Raw genomic sequence first — 19,185 nt, forward strand, 5'->3', positions numbered from 1 at the left:
GTTCCATGTAGATAGCTATGAAAATAAGAAAAACTACTTCCAAACCATTTGAAGCTGTTCAGATTGTGGGAAAGACTTTGCATATAAATACCTCCCTAGAATCTTTGGTCCACCAGCTGTTGGAATCACTTCTATTATTTCCTGTATTTTCTAGTTATATTAACTGTCACGATCTTGGGTGACTTGGGTAAGAAGTGATCCATAGGGCATATGCCATCAGAAACACCAGCCAGTACGTATAGTACAAGATGGGATTGTGCTGTCATTATTATGATAGACCGGCATATGGGATAAAAATGCCGAAGTTTATTCTGTTGCTTATTTTAATAAAGGTTTGCAGAGATGTAATAGGAGAATTCTTGCAAGGTGTATGGTTACTGTTAGCGAAAGCAAGAATTTCAATTTGCACATGATTCCCAGTGGCTGAATACTTATTACTTCCCTATTAAGTAATGATAGTTTATGAGCACATCTTACTTTGAAAGATGTGTTGATGGTTTGGTGTAGATTTTCAAATTATAGTCTGGGCATAAACCCACCATTGCAGATCACTGCTGTCATAGAAACCATCCAATTTTCATTTCTCCTCATTGTCTGAACAAAAAGGTATTGTAGACAATTAGAAAAGTTCATGGTTTTGGATCCCCCAGTCAAAGCTTGCATTTATTATTGATAATTATTCAGAACTGGTGCTGACAGCTGAAGTACAGCAGATATATTAACACCTTATTATATATCCTTGGCTGTCCTGAGACTGAGAACTGAAATAACTGTGACATTGTGCCACTGTGAAGAGTGACTAGATTAGGATTATATCTTTTACAATGAAGCTCAGTGTTCTTGATGTAACTGGAGCATCACTGAGCTTAGAGACAGGATTACCGTGGTGCTGGAAAAGCACAGCAGGTCATGCAGCATCGAAGGAGCAGGAAAATCGATGTTTCGGGCAAAAGCCCTTCATCAGGAATGAAGCCCTGCATCACCTAGCTTAATTAGTGGGTAATTTATATCAACAACTTCACACCAATTTGTGAGAATAAATGAGAAAGAAAATGGACATCATACAGAGAGATTTAGCAACTTCAAGTTAACCAATACAGGATACACATATTTGGCCAGTTTCCTAGTGATTTATGCTAGTGACATATTTCTGGGTGTATTTCAAGGAAGTGATTACAGTATCTATACAGGTTGTGACTTCTGCATTCTCATGAGTTTATTGACCTCAAATTTCTATAACATAAAGGAAAAAGAAAGTATCATTAACATTTTCCAATTGGGTAACTGGTAACTTATAATAAGAATAAGAAACGCTGAACATGGAGTTGATTAACTTTCAGGTGGATATGTAAATGTATTTTAATGTCAATAGTACCTCAGTTAGCTAGAGAGTAAACACATTTAATTTGTGACAAGTTTAATTTGCTTACTCAAACCGGGATCAGGCAATGGAAGAAAAAGAATAGAAAAACCTTGAAACAGAGTGGCAGAAAAAACTGAAATTTATTTTCAATGCCTGCTGTGTATTTCCATCATTTTTCATTTTTATTTTAGCTTTCCAGCACTCAATTTTCCTTTGACTGTAGCTGAATGTGGCTGTTACATTGATTTGTTCAGACGTTTTTAATTCAAGATTCTTAAAAGAATGAAATAGTTTGTAATTCTTCAGTGAAGTTGGGCTCTTTACTCATGAGGACTTGTGTTTGATGTTTGCACATAACTTGTATAACTGATTTATTTTGCTCTACAGTTGATAATTGTGCCATTAGTTGTTCAGGCCCAAAACTTTGGACTTTCCCCACAAACCTTTCAATTTATTACCATTAATAATGTGATACCTTAATGATGCCTCTTTGAATTTCTGTTTCAACTTTTAATATCTACTGCTTTGGCACACTATCTGTGTAGTATCTCTGTGTACAACAGTGTCTGTGTGTGTGATGAACTGTTTTTGTAACCTACTATTCTTTGTATAATAGTATAGCTATAACTCTAGGAGCTAAAACTGTGTGTGAGAAGGCACTTCAGAATGCACAGGAACATAATATTTTCTCTGAGGTAATCAGTGACCAGGAAGCTGTGCAAGCAGTGGAGAGATTTCTAGGTGAGATTTCTTATTTTCATGTACACAAATTATTGAGAATCTGACTTTGTTGCAAATATACATTTCCGTTTAATATCATGTTTTGTTTTAACTTGTAAGTTCAGAATTCTGTTCAGCTGTAAGATGAATAATGAATTAGCTTTGAATTGTTTTCTTATACATCCCATTTGGAACAAAAGGCAGGTTCAGTACATTCTGATTAAATTAAAGCATCAGACACAAAATTAAATCCATTTCCCTTCCACAAGAGCACAGTGAGTTGGTTGTGAGAGTTTCTCATTACAGTAACAAGAGTTGCTCTTTATACAGATGTGGCAATTTGATGCAATTTTATTTATAGAAAATTCTGTAATTATGAATATTAGCTAGATTAAAATAACTGGGTTTTTGCTTTTCATTTGGAAATGTTAAACAGGAAGAATATTTGGCAACTCATCTGAATTAATGCTTTTGCCAGGTTTTATACCTAGTTAAATTGTTATATTATTTCATAGTGTATAATGTTATTGTTTATTGTCCAATAACAGCACCCTAAAGTCTCACAAGGTATCTACTTCCATCTGGCTAGTGCATCCATTCCTGGAATGTGAAATGCAGAATAAAAAAGCACAGTTAGGAAAAAGAAATGTTCCTTTTGCTAATCCAAACCTTGTTAATCTCAAACTTTTGAATAAGTTGTCATACAGTAATTATTTCTTTACTCAATCAAGTGAATTAGCTGCAGTAGGCCATTCAGCCCCTCTGACCTGCTCCATCATTCAATGATTCATGGCTGATCCTTTTTTTTATTTATTCACTCACAAAATGTGGGCATCTTTGGCTAGGCCAGTATTTATTGTCCGTCCCTAGTTGCCCAGAGGGCAGTTAAGAGCCAACTACATTACTGTGGATCTGGAGTCAAATGTAGGCCAGACGACATGAGGATGACAGATTTCACTCCAGAAAGGACATTTGTGGACCAGTTTTCCAAGCAATCAAAAATGGTTTCATGGTCATCTTAGACTCTTAATTCCAGATTCTTTATTGAATTCAAATTCCTCTATTTGCTATGGCGGGATTTGAACCAGTGCCTCCAGAACATTAGCTGAGTTTCTGGATTAGTAGTTGATGCCCGTAGGCCATTTCAGATAACAGAATTAAAGAGTGCACTCAACTTTGAGAATGAAATTTTAACAAACTCTTAAGATTGTGCCTTGACTCCACATTCCTGCCTATGCCCGATACCTTTTGACTCACTTGATAGGTTCCAGACTATCTATCTCTCTCTTAAAAATATTTGCAGGCACGGCCTCTGAAGGTGAGAGTTCTAAAGACCCAAGATCCTTTGACTGAGAAATGTTTCTCCTCATTTCTGACATGGACAGGAGAACCCCTTATTTTAAAACTATGTCCTCTAGTTCTGGTTTTCCCCAAAGAGGAAAGATCCTTACAGCACCCTGGCTGCATAACAAACACCAGATATTTGTCTACTCCTCTGTTATCACAAATGAGGAGCAGGCTCCCAATTAAGATTTCAGCATTCTAAAGCTTTTGTTCATTTTAATGGCATATTTTACGAATGTGTCTCTTATTCTGTTTTTCACCCCTGAATGGGAATATTAGTTCATTTCACTTTTTAAAGGAAGACTTTCAATAATATCTTGCACAAAGCCAGCTGGCTATCTTTTTTGATTTTGGCAAAGTTGCATGCGTATGGGAAATATTAATCAATAATATTTGTTACACTATCCATTGTGAGTTTATTAAACTTTCCTTCTCAATAATGAGTGCAGCCTTTAGTTCTGTTATTTAAGAATGTGGAACACAGCAAGATTTACTGATCTAACAGTATAGGCATTGCTTTTTTGGTGGTTGCGGTAAAATACAAAAATTAATGAGAGTAATCAGATTCAGGGAAGAGTTATAAAAGAGAAATGAGTGGTGGTAATGAGAGAGATGGAGGTAAATTCAGAGTAGAGTGAATTAGGTTCAGTGTGTATATAACAGGGGGATAGGGAATAAAGGACATGAGAAAGACAAAAATCAAAAGAATGAAAGAAATGATGGAGATAGTCAGTAACGAGAGAAGGTAAATGAAAAAGAGGAGAAATGACTGCAATTGGAAGAATTAAAAATTACAATCTAGATTTTAATTAAAAGAAACAAAGCATTGCAAAAGCCATGCTGGATCCATGATGGATCACTTTTCATCATATGTTTATTAATTGTGAATATGGGTAAGCATACCAGTACACTTCTGGTTATCTTGTCAGTTTACAGTATCTCTATTTGCACATTGAAGTTGAATAAATTGGTCACCCCTATTGTAAATACGGTTGTATTCTCTTTAGATTTCAGTTGTGATGCTCCCTTCTGCCAAGTCCATAATCAAACAAAAGACTTAATAGGGCCAGTGGGTGAGAACGCCACTTGAAATATAATTTTTTTTTGCTGATGCTGCAAGTTATTCGCCAGGTTACAAAACTTGAGGAACTGGCACCTCACCAAAACTAAGTGGAGGAGATGAATTTTTGGTTTAAAAAGTTGGCTGGTATTTTAGATATTACAGGATGTTACTCAGTAGCCAGTGGATCCACACTGAGTGCTGTGCAGTCTCTGAGGCTAGGTCTCTCATTAGACCAGTGACCTGATATGATGGTTAAATTGGAGTTTGTGCCTTGATTTCAAACAGTTGGCTCTTTTTGCAGATGATGAAAGGTTTTTGGTTGAGCCAGCCTGTGGTGCATCGCTCGCTGCCATTTACACTGGAACAATCCAGCAACTGCAGAAAGAAGGACGGTTGGCCCAGGATCTACAGTCAATAGTAGTCATTGTCTGTGGTGGGAGCAGCATTACAATGGCACAGCTCAAAGAATATAAAATACTACTTGCAAAAAGCTAAACACAATTTTTTTTTTCTGAATTTAACCCTTCTCTTATAAACTCTCTTTGTCTGCCAGACAGTAATCATGTGAAATGATATGACTGGAACTACTGGGGAGTGCTGGGTCCCTGGTGAATGGAATGGATGTGGCAAGGTTGCCATTTCTTTCTTTTCTCATCGACATTTGTGACCTTTTCAATACTCCCCTCCACTTTAACAATTACTTGCCCTGATTGTATTCTCTTCAACATCAGTATTCAGTCTCTCTATACTTCCTCCTTCACCTTAAATGAAACCCAACCAGTCTCCATCCACTCCCACCCAAGCCCAATAGGCTCAACTTGTTCTTGCAATGATTAACTTGCTCTTTGCCACAACTCACTTTCTCCAGGTAATACATGGCACTGGAGGAACCCCTATAAGTCCTGGCTTTAATTCTGACATGGATGCCCACCCCTTGGATTGAATGGTTTTCATTAGAGGGTAATTATTAATTAGTCTCACTGTAGTGGGTGTGGAGCCTCATTTAGGCCAGACCAGGAATGGACAGCACACATTTCCTTCCCTGAAGGATATTAGTGAATAAGATAGGTTTTTATGACAATTGGTGATAGTTTCAGAAATGATCATCACAAAACTAACTTTCAATTCCAAATTTTATTTATTGAACTTACATTACGCCAGGGGCGTGGGAGCCAGTGATTACATGCCTCTTGAGAATTAATCTGACTGTCTGGATTAAGAGTCCAGAAACACTCTCACTATATTGTCATCTCACCTTTGTGGTGTGTGTGGCAAGTCCTGTATTCCAGTCCTATTTCTTCTCTTCTTTTTCTGTACTTTGACTTAGCAGTGCTATTTTCTGCTCTTAAACTGAAACAGAAAGTTTAATTGACTTTACTTCCAATTTCTGCATTTCCTTTAACTTCCAATGGTCTATCCGGCTCTTCCCTTCACTTTCTAAAGTTCTTTGTTCTATTTCTGAAGTGGATTATCAATCAATGTTCTCTTTATAGCTCTTGATTCTAGCAGACTAACGTCTGCAGGAAGACTATTCCATTTTCCTAGGTTGTCGTATTTGCTCTGATAATGCTGCCTGTAACCTCAATTTAAAATTTCAATTCACCGTGCTTTAAAGGGTTCCTGACCATACCTTGTCCATTTCCCACATTTTTGTTTTTGCCCCTTTCTCCTCCCTTCTAGAATCCTAATGGGATTGCCCTTGTTTTACCATCCCATCACCCTCCATATTCAATGGATCATTTTCCCCAATTTTGAATGCCCCAGCATAATGTCAGCACTGAATGTGTCTTTCTCTCCCATTCAGTAATCAGACTTCTTGATCCTCTACATCCTAATTGACTCCTCAATCATTCTTAGCATTCCCATGCAAATGTCATTTTTTCTCCTGTCTTCAAACTGTCTAAGCTCTTCCAAGGTGAAACAGTAACATACTTGCACTTCCAATTTGTTACACTGTATTTGCTTCTCATGATGCAGTCTTTTCTGCATCACCGAGATCAAACACTGATAGGTGACCACAGTGGAATACCTCCATTCATTCCGATCCCTACCTTGAGCTTCTGCCCCCTTCATTCTGTTACACTCTCACCTTGTACTCTCTGGTGTTGACCTCCTGCACTGTTCCAAAAGAAGTTGGAAACAGCAATCCACCTTTCGATTTGGTACTTTACAAACGTCTGAACTCCACCTTGATAATGAAATCGTTGAACTCCTAACTCCTGCTTCAACTTTCCTTGACCCACTTACACTTTTTCCAGATCCTATTTTTGTTTCTTTATTTATTCGGTTACCATCTCCTTTAAACATGCACTATCACCTCTTTGTCCTTTAATTTTTCTCCCCTTGCACTTTATCACTGATCTTTCCTTTCTTCTTCATTCTCTTGCTTCTTTTTCTACATCAGTTCTTGCTTGAAACCTGTTGCATCTTTAATATTGACCTGAAATGTTACATCTCTCTCTTTCCACAAATGCTGCCTGATATTGGGTATGGTTGAAAATGTGTTGCTGGTTAAAGCACAGCAGGTCAGGCAGCATCCAAGGAATAGGAAATTCGACGTTTTGGGTATGTCCAGTATTTTCTGTTTTAGTCTTGGCTGGACTTGCTTCCCCTGTGCTGCAAAGCAACTTTGAAATATTTCAAATGTTATTTATTTCAAGCCCGTCCTTGACAAAGCACTGCTTTCCAGTGAAGTTGACCTGCTTCCTTTGCCATCGCTGCCTGGACCATTCTTTCTTGGTTTGGATCAAGCAGGGCAAGAGGGAAGGTGGAAAGCAATCCGAATCATTGTACCGGGTGGTGAGTGGGGAAAGGCAGAAATTTTAAGTGGTAGGAAGCAAAGAGGCAGGAGGATGATGTAAATGCAATGAAATAAATTAAAATTTATGTAATTGTTGTATTGGGAAAAAAATGCATTAAGCAATTAATTGTGTAAAAAGAATTATAATCACATTTTTCTTTGGGAAGAATTGATGATTTTTTGATTCCCTGTAATGTTCATGTTTATGTAGGCGCCCTGGGATTGCAGCTGAAAGCATTAAGCGTTGAAAGTTGTTAATTATTTTGCTTGTCATCAGGGTGAGATCCAGGCGATTGGATTAATGACATTGATAGAGTCTTTGAGTGTTATTTTCATATGGCATGAAACATTTCAAAGTTCTGCTCTGTCCCTGCATGAAGTGATTCAGTGTGTACATTCCTTCAGGCAGTGTTCTAATTTAATCCAACTCAACCCAGCTGGATGGACTACACTTCATTCTGGTGGTTGCAAACAGGAATAAATATTGGCACTTAATGTCATCATAATGTTCTTGAAACAATGTTGGTTGATAATGAATGCATTTTAAAAAAATCACTATCAGAAAAGATGTTTCCTTTAAAAGAACAATAGCCTTCAAAAAAAAGTTTAATAATTTTTTTTAATAACAGAACAGATGTATCATTTTCAACACAGTGATACATCTCTCTGTCTCATTCGCATGCATTAACTGCAATGAAAGAAGCATTTACCGAATGTTGGACCGAAACACTCACATTAGATTCAGAAGATATCTTTGTGGGGCAACCTTAATTTCAGATTTAGGGAGAAATTCACAAGGAGTGGAATTTTACAATAACATTTCTAAAAAGGGAGGGTTTTTAAGTCCACTGGCAGCTCCTGGGTCTTAAGGTCTGCCAGTCAGGCCAACACCTTGACAGACCCGGTGGCGAGGAGATCAGATTTTCTTTTTCTTCTTTTCGTAGTCACAGAGATCTACAGCACAGAAAAATGCCCTTTGGCTCATTGCATTCCCAAACAGTCAGAAACAAGCCACCTAATGAATCTAGTTCCATTTCCCAGCACCTGGTATATCGCCTTGTATGCCTTGGCATCGCAAGTGTGCATCTAAATGATCCGTAAATATGATGAGGGTTTCAGCTTCTACCACCCTAACAGGCAGTGAGTTCCAGATTCCAAACTGTCTCTGAGTGAAACCATTTTTCCTTTCATCTCTTCTAAATCTTTTACCTCTTCCCTTAAGTCTATGCCCTTGATCATTGATCCCTCTATGAACGGGAAAGGTTTCTTCCTGTCTTCGCTCTCGATGTTGCTAATGATTTTATACACCTTAATCATACCCTCTTTCAATCTCCTCTGCTCTAAGGAAAACAATGCCAATGTGCCAATCTCTCTTCAGAACTGAAACTTTCCAGCCCAGACAATATCCCTGGTAAATTTTCTCTGCACTCTCCCTATTGCTACCATATCCCTCCTGTAATGTGGATTCCAAAAATGCAAACAATGCTCTAGCTGCAGCTAACATTTTATAAATTCCACTGTAACTTGCCTGCTCTTAAACCCTATGCCTCAGCTCATAGAGGCAAGCATACTTCATGCCTTCTTAACCACTTTATCCACCTGTCTTGCTACCTTAAGGGACTGGTGTACATGCACATCAAGGTCCCTCTGATCCTTGCTGCTTCCCAGGCTCATACCTTTCGTCATGTATTCCGAGCCTTATTTGTCCTGTCCAAGTGCATCACCTCAGGTTTATCCAGGTTGTATCCCAGTGGGTTGGGGGATACAGGGGAAGGGAGGTCAGAAGGAAAGGGCATGATTTGACTTTCAGAGCTCACAATCCTCACCTGCACTTCTAGTTGCCCCAGTTTGGAGATATTGGAGCCCATCCCAAACTCAGCAAGTGGTTGACAATGATTTACCAGCCTGACCATCTTTTCTGTCTGCCAAGAGGCAGGTGACCATCCACCTGGTGAGCTGGCATCCTTACGTGGTGACTAACTGACCACTTAGGGCCCTAATTGTCTGTAATTTGAGAAAGTCACCCACAGATCGTTTTGCCCAGACATAGTTGTTGAGGTGATGAGGACAGGGTGAGTTTCTGTCCAGGGCTAACTCACTCCATTATTTCTCATTGTACCTCCAAAGGGGGAAAAATACACCACAAGTCTTTTTGTTTGTTCAAATTAATTTCTGAAGACATCTGGGTGGATTGCAGGTTTCCTTTGGTTAATCTCACTAATCACTGTTGACTCGTTAAAACTGTGAAGTACATTGGGTTAAAGACTGTATTGACTGATGTTATTGCAATGGCTTCATTCTGTCTGGCACTATAACTCTTCTCAGCCTGTTGTTCTTAAAGATGTTCGATACTTAATATCCCAGTTGTGCTGAAGTAAGCGGTCATCTCTCAAGAGTATGTCCAAAGGTTATTTTTCATGATTTTGTGCTATTAATAACTTACATCCAGACAGTGATCTACAAAAGCCTTCATTTGGTAATCTTTACAGAGTTAATGGCATCCCAAATCTGCATTATAGTGACTCTTAGAATTTGCCAATTACTTCATAATGGCAAGAGCTTCTGATGTGCATCAGTACAAGCAAAAAGACATGGATGACTAGCAAATGAAGGTCATGGGTTTGATTTTAAACACCATCTCCTTGGAGCATTGTATTTAATGCCAGATGACTCAGAGTATGAATGCTTAGTCTAGTCATAGAGTTTTGTCACACAATATTTCGAATTGGAGAAAACAGAGCTTCACTTGGCAAACATAAATGCATGTGCAGATTTCTGTTCACCAGTGACATTTCTATATTACAAAAGAGTTGATGGCACTAGCACCCGCTGCCTAACATTGGAAGCTGCCTTTCAGTACAGCTAATTGCCAAATTGTTGGGTCAATTTGCCACATGTTGAGTATTGGCATGCCATCAAAGGACATTAATGCGAAACACGTAGTGCAATTTGGGAAAGTGTTAATGTCTGAAATATATTTAACAGTTGACATGAATAGATTTTTATGTGTAAAAATTATTTTTAATTTCCTTTCTTTGCTTTGCGTTACGTAACATTTCCTGCTTGACTGACTGGGGGCAGAGCATGGGAGGAAATTCAAGAAGATTAAGAAACTGTAGGGGAGATGATCTATGTGATGTGTCTCAGCAATTGCTTTTTAAATGATCACATACTAATTCTCTGACTTTATTATTCCCTATGGCTGTAACTGCTCTACTGTGTGACAGTGAAAGTAGGTGGAAGACTAACAACAAATTGTTCTATTAATTAAATGCATCCCCAAATACAAAGGGACATAAAACAACAAGTAGGCACTTAGCAGTTTTTAAATATTACTAATTTGCTAATATTTTGTGTATGACATTGAGTATACCAGAACAATATTAAATGGTGCTACTGCTAATTATCAAACAAAAATTTGATGTATTAATATATTGAAAGATCATTAACATCATTACTGCAGTGTTACAAAATGTATTCCTTGAAGCATTTTCTGAATTCTTAAATGTAATTGACTATGATCTCCTGTTTTACATTTTAAGCAGTGTGACTTGTAACCAGGTTTTGGATGTACACAATATGTGGGAAAAGTTTTCATGGAATAGGTGTCATTATAAATGTTGTGATGTTTTTAAAAAAACATTACATTTAGTTCTGCTCCATTGCATATGACCAAACAAACTATTACCCTGATAAACTAATCCAGCCACTAATGATTTACTGTACTGTACTGTGTAGATTCCAAATAAATTAACAAACAGACTATTTGTACCTACTTTGTACTGCACTTTTATTGCATAATTTATTGATCAAATGTGTATCTTCCGTCTGTGTGGCCTCTAGCGGTACTGCTATTAGGTTAGCTTCACCTCTGTGAGTACTGAACAGGACCAAAGTTTTCAAAACTCTCGCCAACTTGTTAACAAATTGAGCAATCACCCATAGTGCCTCATTGCCTAATTCATGCTCAGATATTTGACAGCAAAGGTTATTCTAGTGAATGGGGAGAAAGTGAGGACTGCACATGGTGGAGAGTCAGAGTCGAAAAGTATGGTGCTGGAAAAGTGCGGCAGGTCAGGCAGCATCCGAGGAGCAGGAGAGCCGATGTTTCGGGCATAAGCCCTTTATCAGGATGGGGGCTGAGAGATAAATAGGAGGGTGGGAGTGAGGCTAGGTGAAGGTAGCTGGGAAAGCGATAGATAGGTGCAGGTGGGGGATGATGGTGATAGGTCGGAGGGGAGGGTGGAGTGGATAGGTAGGAAGGAAGATGGACAGGTGGGACAGGTGAAGAGGGCAGTGTCAAGAGGGAAGGTTGGGTCTGGGATGAAGTGGGGGGAGGGGTGTTGAGGAAACTGTTGAAATCGATATTGATGTTGTGCGGTTGGAAGATTCCAAGGCAGAAGATGAGGCATTCTTCCTCCAGGCATTGGATGGCTTGAATTTGGCAGTGGAAGAGGCCAGGACTTGCATGTCTTTGGTAGAAGGGGGAGTTAAAGTAATCGGCTACAGGGCAGTGGGGTTGTTTGGTGCGTGTGTCCCACAGATATTCCCTGAAATGTTCTGTGAGTTTGCGTCCTGTCTTCCCAATGTAGAGGAGACCACACCGTGAGCAATGGACACAATAGATGAGGTGTTTGGATGTCCAGGAAAATCTCTGCCGGATATGGAAGGATGGAGGTGAGGGATGAGGTGTGGGCACAGGTATTATACCTCTTGCGGAGGCAATGGAAGGTGCCAGGAGTGGAGGGTGGGTTGATGGGGAACATGGGCCTAATGAGGGTTTCATGGAGGGAATAGTCCCTGCGGAATGCTGATATGGGTGGGGAGGGAAATATATCTCTGGTGGTAGAGTCTGAGCGGAAGTGGAGGAAATGGCAGAGGATAATGCACTGTATCTGGAGATTAGTGGGGTGGAAGGTGAGGACCAGGGAGGTTCTATCTTTGTTGCGGTTGGAGGAGTGGGGTTCAATGTCAGAGGTGCAAGAAGTGGAGGAGATGCGCTGAAGGGCATTGTTGATCACTTGGGAGGGGAAATTGCGCTCCTTGAAGTAGGAGGTGAACTGGGATGTCCTGGGTTGGAATTGCTCCTTCTGGGAGCAGATGTAGCGGAGACAGAGGAATTGGGAGTAAGGGATTTTACAGCAGGGGGAATGGGAGGAGTTATAATCCAGGTAACTGTGGGAGTTGGTGGGTTTGTAGTAGATGTTCATGTTGGTTGGTTGCTGAAGATGGAGACGGAGAGGTCCAGGAAGGGGAGGGAGGTGTCTGAGATGGTCCAGGTGAATTTGAGGTCGAGGTGGAAGGTTTTTGTGAAGTTGATGAACTGTTCAACCTCCTCATGGGAGCACGAGGTGGTGCTGATACAATCCTCAATGTAGCAAAGGAAAAGATGGGTAATGATGCCAGTGTAGCTGCAGAAGATAGTCTGTTTCATGTATCTGAATGAGGCGGGCATAACTGGGGCCCATGTGGGTGCCCATAGCTATCCTTTTGGGCTGAAAGAAGTGGGTAGAATTTGAAGTTGTTGATGATGAGTTCCAATTCAGCCAATTGAATGCATGTGTTGGTGGAGAGGAAGAAATGGAGTGCTTGGAGGCCTTCATCATGGCGATGGACATATACAGGGACTGGATATCCATGGTGAGAATGTGGCATTGGGGCCTGGGAAACCAAGAATCATGAACGAGGTGGAGGGCATGGGTGGTGTCCAGAATGTTTGTGGGAGTTCCTGGACTAAGAGGGATATGGAGCAAGGATATGAGGAGATAAGTTCGGTGGGGCAGCAGGAGGCTGAGATGATGGGTTGACTGGGGTAGTCAGGTTTGTGAATTTTGGGTAGGAGGTAGAACTGGGCGGAACGCGGTTCCCACATTATGAGGTTGGAGGCTGTGAGATCCCCTGAGATGATGGCCTGGGAGATGCTGGTCTGGTGATGGGAGTTGAGGTCGTGGTTGAGGGGTCAGCAGGAGGAGGTGTCCATGAGTTGGCACCTGGCTTCAGCGGTGTAGTGGTCGGTGCGCCAAACTACCACTGCACCCACCTTGTCTGCTGGTTTGATGGTGAGGTTAGGGTTGGAGCAGGGGGAGTGAAGGACTGCAGTTTGTGAAGGTGAGAGGTTGGAGTGGGTGAGACCATCCCACCGTTATTGTGATTCACTCGGTTTCAAACAAGCAAAATTAGGTAAATTATTCTGAGAGACTTTTATAAGTTTTAGGGAAATCTAAGTACTTGTGCAGCAGAGAGTGTGCTTCTAAGCTGGAGCTGTGCCAGAATACTGGAAGAAAGAGTGAGCTTTGAACTTACTACCTGCATCTGGGCTAGGAGCACTTGATAGTGGTACTGACTGCCAAAATAGAAGGTTCTCATTCCCCACTCGTAACATCTATCAGTGAAAGCACGCATGAACAAAATCAGGGAATGAAGTTAGAATTGAGTGCAATAATGTCACAAATCAAATGACTGCTGTAAACATTCTAAGCCATCATCTGTTAAGGGTTGTCTTAACAGCCATCCTGGACAGTGATTTCATCACTCACCTTTCTCATTCCCTAGACTGATACGATTCAGTCTTATATTTGACATATTAGGCTGTCATTAATCAATAACCCAATAAATTGTCATTGGGAAATACATTATCAAGAAGATACAGAGTTTCCATTTTGAGGAGCATAAATTGCACTGATTATATGTTTGGTTTTACTGTTGGTAAGCAAAGTAGCAGATACATGATATTTTAAGAATTCCATATTATGACTTGAGTTATGCAGAGTGAAAATCTTACCAGTTACAATTAAATCTACTGATGGTTCCTATGTCTCAGTATTTGTGTTTTCCTGTGAATTAGGTCATTTAAAGTGATGGTCGGTATATCTGTGTAGTCACGTAAGATTTTCAGGTTCTGTATAATTGAGCAAGATTAATTTTAATCACAGAAGCCATAGGGCTGAAAGGGATTTTTGCTTTTTCATTATAAAATTACCAATGTCATGTTGCAAAACAAATTCATGGAATCCATACACTGTGGAAGCAGGCCATTCAGCCCTTTAGGTCCATACTAACCCTCCGAAGAGCATCTCTCCCCATCTCTGTAATCCTGCACCTCCCACAGCCAATCCACTTGTACATCTTTGGACTGTGGGAGGAAAGTAGAGCACCCGGAGGAAACCCAACAGACATAGGAGAATGTCCAAACAGACAGTCACTCAAAGGCTTGAATCAAAACTGGGTCCCTGGCATTGTGAGGCAGCAGAGCTAACCATTGACCCACTGTACCATGTGAAATAGTTTTCAATGATTTGATGCAGAACAACTGGGAAAACATAAAACTAAGCGATCAATGGATTGTTTCAAGTGGGAACATTGTGAATGATGGAAATATCAGACTTTTCCCTTATTACGGTGTGATGCTCAGAAAATTCCTTGATCAAGAAAGGGCTGTTTATGGAAATTGGAGCATTAGTTTTCCCAGTCTATGTTAATCGTAGCTATTCCTTTTGTAATAGAAATAACTATTTTAAAAATAAATCTAGGTGGTCTCCTGAAAGAATTCTAAGCTTTAACATGGACTGGGCATCAATTTTCAGTTAAGCTTTGTGCGCAACATAGAAGGCAAAAATTCACACCATTTAAGTAGAATGTGATCCAGTGAAATTCAGAAGCACCCTACCTCTGTCTACTATTTATCATTTTGTCTTGTAATGGTGTTCCCTTTTCAAAATGAAAAAGTATTGATTAAATATGATAGCATATGTTGAAACACTACCTTTTGTGTGGCATCTCAGACATGGTGAAATTCTAAGCACTTGGAGTCTTCCCAATGCTGCACATGCTGTTTTCAACTGGTATGAATAGCTTGGCTCACTAGTGCGAGGTCAGTATATATCTGGAATGCAGATGAAAGCTTTTTTTAAAAAATACTGTTGTCTTTTAGATTTAGATTCCCTACAGTGTGGAAACAGGCCCTTCAACTAACCAGTCCACACCAACCCTCTGAAGAGTAGCCCACCCAGACCCATTTCCCTCTGATTAATGCACCTAACACTATGCGCAATTTTCATCTTTGGAAACCCACGTAGACATGGGGAGAATGTGCAAACTCCACACAGACAGTTGGCTGAGGCTAGAATTGAACTTGAGACCCTGGTGCTGTGAGGCAACAATGGTAATCACTGAGCCACTGTACTGCCTTTGTTCCACTGTTTCTGAACTACGTATTGACAGATTGCAGACTTGGTGTGCTTTGAGATAGGATCATTTTGAATGTTGGTAAACAATATACTGTAAAATAGGAATAAAGTGTATTGCATCTCCATGAATAGAGTGCACTTTACAGTCAACATTGATTCATATATATGCAATAAAGACACAAAACGTAATTGAACTTATATATTATACAGTGGATCAAAATATTGCAAAGGATTCGTATTAGCAATGAAAGATTTTTCTTTGTGTTTTCATAGGAGCCACAACCACATAAATAGCAGGTGCACAAATCTTAATAGATTGTGATTTCTTTTCTCCCTTTTTCACACATGAAGTATAGACAAAGCTTCTTTCAAGAATTAAAATGAGAAACAGATGTTTGGTGATTAAAGGTGTCTAGGCGATGACAGTAACTGCACAGGTACAGTGCCCCAGCTGTCAGTATGGAAGAAGATTTCATTCCCCCTTGAGTTTTGCTCCTTGAACATTGCCCTGCAAAGCTAACCCCTTCTGAGCTTTATCCAGCTTGTGCCATATGTTGGAATGTTTATCCACCTGAACTTTTCAGGGGAATAATAGTCTAATTTAACATTGTAGGGAGACTTTTAGAATCTGAGAAGATTTTAGTGTTGCTGTTAATGTTTCAGTACATCGTTACAGTTTAATAAAGGCCTCTTAGTCCTGTGAATAAATATTTCATATAACCAAGTCTTCTATTTGGATGATTTGGTTATGCTCTCAACCTGACCAAAAAATCTGTCCAAAAAGCATCTTTGAAATTTCTGAACTATTTTGTTTAAAGTGGTTAATTTCTAGGAATCAGTGTGGAAGTATTATTCAATCATATTAAAAATGGAGTTGGTGTTTAAAATGTTGATTGTTTTCTTTAGCTCCATTTAGTACGGTACTGCTGATCACTCTATTTGAGTTTCCATCTATTGAAACAAGTCTGCCACCTATAGGTTTAAAATCTGAAAGGCACCTTCCAACTCTGACTAGTGCAAAATGTCAACATGATTCAATTCGATGTTGAAGGGCCATCATTGAAGTTGATTTTCAAACTGTTTTTATGGAAAACTTCTTGACCTCTCTACAAATGACTTTGGTACTAAAATCATTCCTTTTTTTGTTCAAATCAATGACAAAGGTGCAAATTGACGATTATGTTTCATTACTTGGCGGCAGTAATAGGCTATTCAGTCCTTCAACTATGTTCAACGTTCAACCTTATCTTTCTCTTGTGCCCTGGATTTATTCCCTCCTGGAGCATAGTTGCAGTTTGGTACCTTGGTCCAAAAAATAAGCACTTTTACTGTGATCTTTCCTGTATACTTGCATCTTTGCTTGCCACTAAGTTGTGCAAAGGCATTGATATAGTCCTGGAAATATTTTACTTTCTTCTGTTTTGACTGATGAATGAAATACAGTATGCAAATATTTGTCATGGAAAAGTTAAAAGGAGGGAGAGAAATAACTAAACAAATCTGACAATATGCAACACATGAAAACAACTAATTGGAAACTGTTAGTAATTGGAAACTGATAACCTAATTCAGTAAAGAGTCACAGCAGTTTTACAGCATGAAAAAAGGCCCTTCGGCCCATTGTGTCCGTGCCAGTCATCAAATATCCATACATTCTAATCCAATTTTCCAGTACTTGGCCTATTGCCTTGTATATTATGACATTTTAAGTGCTCATCTAAATAGTTCTTGGAGGGTTTCAGATACCCACAACCCTCTGGGTGAAAATAATTCCTTAAATCCCTTTTAAATTTCCTGCACCTGACCTTAAAACTCTGCACTCTAATTACTGACCCCCCCTCCCCCCACCACCCCTACTAAGGGGTAACATTTCTCCGTAACTACTGTGTTTAATCCCCTCAGAACATTGCGCACCCGTATCCAATCAACCTTCAGCCTTCTCTGCACTAAGGAAAACAACCCCAGCCTACCTAGTGCCTCGTCATAGCTGAAACGCTGCAGCCCAGGCAATATCCTGGTGAATCACCCCCTCCAGTGCAATCTCAACCTTACTACAGTCTTTTGACCAGAACTACACATAGTACTCCAATACTGTGGCCTATGGTTATGAACAGTTTTGTCATAACCTCCTTGTTCTTGTATTCAATGCCTCAACTAAGGAAGGCAACTAGCCTTCTTAATCACCTTATTGCTGTATGGTCTGCTTGCGTTTATTGGTCAGTGCATTGAGTACAGGACTTGGGAGGTCATGTTGCGGCTGTACAGGACATTGGTTAGGCTACTTTTGGAATATTGCATTCTCTTCTGGTCTCCCTGCTGTGAAACTTGAAAGGGTTCAGAAAAGATTTACAAGGATGTTGCCAGGGTTGGAGGGTTTGAGCTATAGGGAGAGACTGAAAAGTCTGGGGCTGTTTTCTCTGGAGGGTTGGAGGTTGAGGGATGACCTTACAGAGGTTTATAAAATCATGAGGGGCATGGATAGGATAAATAGACAAGGTTTTTGTTTTCCCCAAGATAAGGGAGTCCAAAGCTAGAGGGCATAGGTTTATGTTGAAAGGGGAAAGACTTAAAAAGGACCTGAGGAATAGCTTTTTCATTCAGAGGGTGGTACGTGTATGGAATGAGCTGCCAGAGGAAGTGGTGGAGTCTGCTACAATTATAACATTTAAAAGGCATCTTGATGGGTATATGAATAGCAAGGGTTTAGAGGGATGTGGGTCAAATGCTGGCAAATGGGACTAGATTAATTTAGGATATCTGATCAGGATAGACAAGTTGGATCAAAGGGTCTGTTTCCATGCTGTACATCTTTATGACTCTATGACTCTTATCAATGAACATGCACACTCGATCCTCTGTACTTCCTATGGTCCTATCAATCAATGTGTACTCCCTTGCCTTGTTAGTCTTCTCAAAATGCATCATCTTACACTTTGTAGGATTAAATTTTGTTTGCCACTGTTCAACCCATTTATTTCATTCTGTGGACCAAGACTTTCTTCCTCACTACTTACCACACCGCCAATGTCTGGGTGATCTGCGAACTTACTGATCATACCGAGCATTCCCTCTGAGCTATGTAGCCATGTGAAGGCACAGCACACCGATTGGCGGCAGCATGCCAATTATGGCATTGATTTCCGATTCCAGAAAACACTGCCACAAAAGGACCTTGGAGTGCCGTGCAGCTGGTAGAAAAATATTAGAGGGAAGACTGACTATACCTCCCACATTCACCTCATGATCATTAATATACACAACAAACAGCAAGGAATCTATAATACGCCACTATACTCAGGCTTCCAGTGGCTGAACCTTCTTACTCTGAGTAAGTTCTGAGGAAGGGTTACCGGACTCTGATTTCTCTGCACAGATGCTGCCAGACTTGCTGAGCTTCTCCAGCAATTTCTGTTTTTGCTTCTTTACTTTGAATTGTCTCAGTCAAACAGTTTTGATCCAAAGATGTAGTTTGCAAATCAGATTTAAAAAAGGCATTCTCACTATGCCTACTGTTTCGCTAAGGGATCATTTAATAAATAATAGAAAATAATTAGACAACGAGGATTGGTAGCATTCCCTCTTGCATTAACACTTGTACTAGATCCTTGAAAGACTGGCATTATCTCTATCGTTGTTTCAATTAGGGTGGTTTAGCTGAACAATGTCTGCACTCAGTTTCCAAACTGTATAAATCAGCAAAATATCATGC

General features: G+C 39.8%; 1 protein-coding gene across 3 annotated transcripts in view; it reads left to right on the forward strand.

The window, feature by feature from the left end:
* The window catches only part of sdsl (serine dehydratase-like), a 44,146-nt gene extending 38,230 nt beyond the window's left edge, over positions 1 to 5,916 (forward strand). For all 3 annotated transcript variants that reach the window (XM_060843696.1, XM_060843695.1, XM_060843697.1), the window contains exons 7-8: positions 1,980 to 2,104; positions 4,792 to 5,916. In XM_060843696.1, the coding sequence (XP_060699679.1) occupies positions 1,980 to 2,104; positions 4,792 to 4,985 (319 nt within the window). In that variant the 3' untranslated portion in view covers positions 4,986 to 5,916. The remainder of the gene's footprint in view (positions 1 to 1,979; positions 2,105 to 4,791) is intronic.
* The last annotated feature ends 13,269 nt before the right edge of the window (positions 5,917 to 19,185 follow it).

This window comes from Hemiscyllium ocellatum, chromosome 24, assembly GCF_020745735.1.
Source record: "Hemiscyllium ocellatum isolate sHemOce1 chromosome 24, sHemOce1.pat.X.cur, whole genome shotgun sequence".
Classification (NCBI taxonomy): Eukaryota; Metazoa; Chordata; class Chondrichthyes; order Orectolobiformes; family Hemiscylliidae; genus Hemiscyllium; species Hemiscyllium ocellatum.